This window comes from Lactuca serriola, chromosome 3 (assembly GCF_051521515.1).
Source record: "Lactuca serriola cultivar US96UC23 chromosome 3, Lser_US96UC23_V15, whole genome shotgun sequence".
NCBI classification, from domain to species: domain Eukaryota; kingdom Viridiplantae; phylum Streptophyta; class Magnoliopsida; order Asterales; family Asteraceae; genus Lactuca; species Lactuca serriola.
In genome coordinates, this window is record NC_136410.1 from 13,471,360 (window position 1) to 13,478,521 (window position 7,162).

The 7,162-nt window shown below is 42.6% G+C and overlaps 1 protein-coding gene across 1 annotated transcript; it reads right to left on the bottom strand.

The window, feature by feature from the left end:
* Positions 1–5,877: 5,877 nt before the first annotated feature.
* Positions 5,878–6,723, bottom strand: LOC145091514 (dirigent protein-like). The gene has a single exon (XM_079029255.1). The coding sequence runs from the start codon at positions 6,672–6,674 to the stop codon at positions 6,105–6,107; it is 570 nt and encodes a 189-aa protein (XP_078885381.1). The 5' UTR covers positions 6,675–6,723; the 3' UTR covers positions 5,878–6,104.
* Between the last annotated feature and the right edge of the window lie 439 nt (positions 6,724–7,162).

Here is a 7,162-nt window from a genome sequence, read left to right on the forward strand (position 1 = left end):
CTAGAGAGCAGCATGAGGAGCATTTAAGGGAGGTCCTTGGGGTATTGAGATCGGAGAAGCTTTATGCAAAGTTCTCCAAGTGTGATTTCTGGTTGCAGGAGGTCTAGTTCCTAGGACATCTTGTTAATCAGGAAGGGATATTGGTCGATCCGGCCAAGGTTGAGGCGGTGATGAGTTGGGAGGTGCCGAAGTCACCCTCTGAGATCAGGAGTTTCCTTGGGTTGGCAGGGTACTATCGGAGATTTATCAAGGATTTCTCCAAGATCGCTGTGCCACTCACCAGATTGACCCGGAAGGGTGTTGCTTTCTCATGGGGTCCCGAGCAGCAGACCTCCTTTGAGACACTTCGCCAAAGGTTGTGCGAAGCCCCGGTATTAGCTCTCCCGGAAGGGATGGAGGATTTTGTAGTATATTGTGATGCATCGATTTTGGGGCTGGGTGCGGTGCTGATGCAGAGGGGGCATGTGATAGCATATGCATCGAGGCAGCTGAAGCCTCATGAGACGAGATATCCCACGCATGATCTAGAGTTGGGGGCAGTAGTGTTCGCCCTCAAGATTTGGCGTCACTACTTGTATGGGGTTCGGTGTACGATATACACGGACCATAAGAGTTTGAGGTACTTGATGGATCAACCCAACCTAAATATGCGGCAGAGGAGGTGGTTGGATGTGGTCAAGGATTATGATTGTGAGATCCTGTACCACCCAGGCAAGGCTAATGTGGTAGCCGATGCGTTGAGCCGCAAGGCGGAGAGCACTCCACTGCGGGATGTATGTTTGAGATTGACCGTGATAGCTCCGGTAATGGATGCCATTCGTGGGGCACAGGCCGAGGCTGTGCAACCGGAGATGCAGAAGAAGGAGCGGGTCGTTGGGTTGGTTTCGGAGTTCGTTACGGATGGACGAGGGCTTATGACTTTTCAGGGTCGGATTTGGGTACCGTTTGTGGGCGGTACATGTATTACTTTGATGGAAGAGGCTCATCGGTCGAAATTTTCGATCCATCCGGGGGCTACGAAGATGTATTTGGATTTGAGGAAAGAGTATTGGTGGCCCTATATGAAGAGGGACGTCGCATGGTTTGTTGAGAGGTGCTTGACCTGCCGTAGGGTTAAGGCCGAGCACCAGAGACCGCATGGCAAGTTGCAGCCATTGGAGGTTCCCGAGTGGAAGTGGGAACAAATCACCATGGATTTCATCACCAAATTGCCGAGGACTGCCAGAGGAGTTGATGCAATTTGGGTGATTGTGGACAGGTTGACGAAGAGCGCTCACTTCCTTGCCATCAGTGAGAGTTCTTTAGCGGAAAAGTTAGCAGAGGTGTATGTTAGGGAAGTGGTATCTCGGGATGGGGTGCCGATCTCGATTGTTTCGGACCGTGATGTGCGTTTCACTTCCAGATTCTGGAAGAAATTTCATGAGGAGTTGGGTACTAAACTGCATTTTAGTACCGCATATCATCCCCAGACGGACGGTCAGAGTGAGCGCACGATTCAGACGCTTGAGGACATGCTCCGCGCATGTGTGTTGGACTTCGGGGGTAGTTGGGATACGTATTTATCCTTGGCAGAGTTTTCCTACAACAACAACCATCATTCGAGCATTGGTATGCCACCCTTTGAGCTGTTGTATGGGAGGAGGTGTCGGACCCCCATTTGCTGGGGAGAGGTTGGGCAGAGAGTGATGGGCAGTACAGAGATCATACTTCAGACGACAGAGCAGATTCAGCAGGTCAGACAGAGGTTATTGACCGCCCAGAGTCGACAGAAGAGTTATGCAGACAGACGCCGGTCCGAGCTTGAGTTTCAGGTCGGCGACTTCGTTCTCCTGAAGGTCTCTCCTTGGAAAGGAGTGATTCGATTCAGGAAGAGGGGCAAGTTGGGGCCCCAGTATATTGGACCATTTCGTGTGATTGCGAGGGTAGGCCGGGTAGCCTATCGTTTGGAGTTGCCAGCAGAGTTGGGGCAGATCCACGACACTTTTCATGTGTCGCAGTTGAGGAAGTGTATAGCCGATGAGTCGGCAGTGGTTCCATTAGAGGATATTCAGGTGGATGCGAGCCTGAATTATGCCGAGAGACCAGTGGCCATCAGAGATCGGAAGATCAAGGTTCTGAGGAACAAGGAGGTACCTCTGGTGTTGGTTTAGTGGCAACACCGGAAGGGATCAGAGATGACCTGGGAGCCGGAGCGTGAGATGCGTGAGCAGCATCCGGAGCTATTTTCAGAGCGAGACTTCAAGGGCGAAGTCTAGTTCTAGTGGGGGAGAGTTGTAACAGCCCGGATTTCCAGGTATCTTTTATGTTTCTAATTTTGATCTTTTGTGAGTGGACTCGGTGAGTTGGAGCTCAGACTCGCCGAGTAGGGTCGCGATTCTGGACGCGAGTTCGCGTCTGGACTCAGCGAGTCTAAGGTGTGGACTCGGCGAGTCCATGCTGTTTAATGAAACCCTAATTGCTCGGGTTTGGGACCTATTTAAAGGGCCTTATGGCCGTCATTTGTGCTCACCAGTCCCTTGAGTGAAACCCTAATCGAGTGTGAGGGTTTGGAGCAGAGAAGGAGGCCATTATTGATCTTGGAAGTGTCATCTTGCAAGGGAAAGGGAGGATCAGCTAAGGGGAAAGCAAGAGGAGCCATTTCTGAGGGTTTGGAGTCCAGAGTATCGTTATTGTGGTAATATCTTCGAGCTATCCTCTTCTATGTTGATGTTTTCATTGATTTAGGGCTTATTGAGGCCTCATGTGGCTAGATCTAGTGCTCCCGTGGTCCCTTAAGCGTTTTAGACCATAGATCTGGACCCTTGGGGGTCCAGAGTGTCCCTTTGACCAAGCTTTCTGTGAATCAATGAAGGTTTTGGATTGGAATCCTTATGCCTTGGGCCAAAATGCCATTTATGAGACATGGAGTGTATTGTGAACACCAAGATAAGGGCTTTACGTGATGAATCAGTCTAGGAAGGCCAGATCTATGAATTGTTGGAGCAGATCTGACCTTAGAAGCGAGTTTGAGTGATTGCATGGCATGGACTCGCCGAGTCCGATGAGCAGACTCGACGAGTAGCTTGAAGATTGCCTTAGATTGTCCAGTGAGTGGTCCAGTCGAGTCGTGGGTTGACTCAGTGAGTCAGGGCGAGTTAGAGAGGGTTGTCAGGTGGACTGAGTCGAACTGGGACTCGCCAAGTTGTTCTTGAGACTCGGCGAGTTGAGTCGGGGTGGCCCCGCGATTCTTCCAGATGGAACTCGTCGAGTCAGGGGGAGTACTCGACGTGTCAAAAGGGAATCCTAGAGAGTTGGTGAGAACGTCTAGACTCGTCGAGTCGCCCTAGTGCACTCGCCGAGTCCGGTCAAAGTTGACCGTTGACCGTTGACCAAGAGTTGACTAGTGTTGACTTAAAAAGGGTAGTCAACCTTAGTGGTAAAAGTGTTAATAAGAGATGTATGATGATATAGGGAGATTGTAGCTCGGAGGATCGAGCACGAGTGATTTCGGGATTTGCTAGCTATCGATATTCACGAGGTGAGTCTTCTCACTATATTGTACCCGGAAGGGTTTGACTGTGTGACCGGAAGGTCGGGTATGATATGAGACATATGTGCTATATGTGATAAGTTAATTGTTATATGTGCTATGTATGATATGCTTAATGTGGGCCGGAAGGCATTATGTTATGGGCCGGAAGGCGAATACGTTATGGGCCGGAAGGCGTTGTAATTTGGACCGAAGGGTTGGCGTGGGTAGGACCGGAAGGTTTACCCAGCAGGGACGGAAGTCCCCTGAGACACATGGACCGGAAGGTCAGGGCCTGGAAAGGCATATGTGCGTAAGTTGTATTTTGGGGAACTCACTAAGCATTTATGCTTACAGTTGTTGTGTATGTGTTTCAAGTACTAGCAAGGACCGTGGGAAGGCGCCGGCGTGATCTGTACACACTGATAGATGATTTATGATCTTGGGATTCATATGTTTTGTATTATGACATGATACGTTGGATATTTATGCCTTGTTTTGGATGAAAATACATTTTTAGAAATGAAAAATTTGTTCAAAAATTTCCGTTGTTACAGTATGTATGAAGGACTGCTGCTAATGCGAGAGATGAAGGCGGAGAGGAGTAGAGGACGATACGACAACGACGGATAGTAGAGCGGCATCCTCTGATGCACATATAGGAGCTTGGAAATTATGTTTTTTTTAATAAATATTTTCCACATCTTACCTATGTTCTCTTATATTTTAAAATTTTAAAATGGTCAAAAGTGTATGATAATATATATAAAAAAGATTTATTTTAGTTAAATTTCCTCCTAACGTCTCTACATTGGATTTTAATGTATTAAAAGATTCCATGTCTGTTAATAATTTTCGATTAGGTATTTCTAATAGGCGTCCATTGAAATTTCACTCATATACTTTATATAAAAATAATTCAAATTTAGGGGTGTGCATAGACACTGTTGATATACATGTACGTTCGCTTTTGTTTTGGTAGGATATTTCAATTCCGATCCTAAAATACCATATCAAGTCATATTTCGATATTGACAACTATGATAGAAGACACTTGTGAAATGGGGTGGGCTTTTTTAGCCGCCCCTATAAAATTCCTATTAAGATTTTGGGAAAATGACTCTTGAGGGTAATTAACTTTTGCGTTTGTACGCATGGTCCCTTTCCTTTTTTTGTATTCAATATACCATCGAACTTATTGTTTGTGTTCACCATAACCCTTTTGACCGGCTTTTGACCTGTGATAGCCGGTCAAAGGGTTATGGTGAACACAAACAACAAGTTCGATGGTATATTGAGTACAAAAAAAGGGACCAAATGAGAACAAATGCAACAGTTGGTTACCCTCCTGATTCATTTTCCCTTTACTCATTTACAGAAAATCTCACGTCATATCCTACTGATATTAAGGACTTTATGAGATTCATTCTTGCTTCTCTTCAAAACATAACCCACGAAAGAATATTATTCATACATGTACAACTTTGTAATACACTTGGATATTTATTAGGGGAATCTTGACTAAGCAGGCGCATTTCATTACTACATTTACATTTCCAATCAAATTATTTATCATATCATGGATTCTAGACAAGTCTACAAACGAGTGGAATCACCAGTGCTGTGATTTTTGAGTTTACTTAGCTTTAAGATCGAATTCATGGGATAAGATACAACATCAATATGTACAATATCATGATGCTTTTGTAGACACATCACCAAAATATATCTTGAGGTAAATGTTTATGCTGATAAATATACCTCTCGTACACAGTCATATCATTTTGCAGAGAGGTGTTGACAGCTAACCACAGTAAGCATAACATAGACCATGTTTTAACAAGGTTACCCCTTTGAAACGCTCTTCATATACGTTATAGCCAAAGAAGGTTGCAGTCTTTGATAATTTTGCAACTTTAATTTCATTTAACTTTTCGGGAAAAATGTCTCAGGAGGGTAACCAACTGTTGAGTTCGTTCTTATTTGGTCCCTTTCCTTTTTTTTGTACTCAATATTTCATCGAACTTGTTGTTTGTGTTCACCATAACCCTTTGACCGACTATCACAGGTCAAAAGTCGGTCAAAAGGATTATGGTGAACGCAAACAACAAGTTTGATGGTATATTGAATACAAAAAAAAAATTGGACCAAATGAGTATAAACGCAAAAGTTAATTACTCTCAAGAGTCATTTTCCCTAAGATTTTTTAGAGTTCTAAAGAAATGTTTGCTTTAAAAACGGTTAGACAGGCGGCAGGTCCATTAAAGTAATCCATAGTGATTAGCATCTTTTTAATAGGTTGGAGACAAAACAAATCAAATTTATTACTTGTAAAGTAATATATTATGATTTCAAAACTCGACTAAATATAGATAAACGACAAACTTTTTGTTATCCATGTTACCATAAAATTGACAAAACCCAAAAACAATACGACGTACTTAAATTTAATAACACTTGATGACTTGAAAAGTTGGCATCTTCTTATGCCTTCAAAGAAAAGATAGATGGATTTACATCCTTTTAAAACAAACAACGACATAAACATAGAAAACTAACGTCAGCAAAATCTTGGAAGAAAGCTTTCAGTTCTTGGTTACCAGCATTCATAGAACTTAATATCAACACGAAGCCTAAAGTAAACCTCCCCCTCAAATGCATCTGTCATGAGAGTAGCCACACCTCTAGTCATGAAGAAATCACCCGTTCCACCAATTACCGAAATGTCTCTTGTTTTGTTCATCAATGGATCAGCACCTGCAAAGTTAATGCTACCCTTATGGGCAGTCGAGTTAAACACAAACGAGAATGCAAGCCATGATGTAAAGATTTCTTTTTTGTCATAGATATAAAGCCCTTGTGCTCTCCCAACAGGGGGTGAGTGCAAGTTGTTATCCAATGTTATAGGATCATCGAATACAACCACGTTCCCAAAATGGTTATTATTTGCTAGAATGGTGTGATTTCCCCAAGCTGGAGCACCTACAATGGCTGAAGTTGCATTCTTGAAGTTCTTGCCATTGTAAATAATGTCGTGGAAATAGAACACCAATTCTTTACAAGGACGATGAGAGCGGGTATTCTTCCTAGGTGAAGCACAACATCCTAAAATGAACAAGAAGAAGGCTATAAGGAAAAGAGTGGAAATTTGATGCTTAGATCTCATTTTCCAAAACAGAAAACTAGAATGGTTTGAAGAAATTTTTGTGAAGATAAGCGTTATTTAGTTGTCCTTATATAAGGTTTTTGGATATGTTTTTTTAATGATAGAACCTAAAGACTTGTATACCTTCAAGTCCAAGATTACTCATCATGATTGGTTGCACTAAACAATGGGGACCATTTATATATATATCAAGAATTAATTAGGTGTTCTCTATTAGTAAGATATATAATATCTTCTCTCCTTTATTGTTTGTGTTCTAATTTATTCAATTTAAAATGCAATGTATTTAGATCTTATACCATCTTAAAACAACAGTGATTAGTATCAAAGATTCAATTATATATATATTCTTGTTGAGTTAATCCAATTGTGATAATGAAATTCACCTTCCATCGAAGAGTTACTAAAATTATGTGAACCCTTTAATTTGTCATGAAATACATTTGAATATTATTATGAAAATTTCATACATTTAAAGTAATATCATT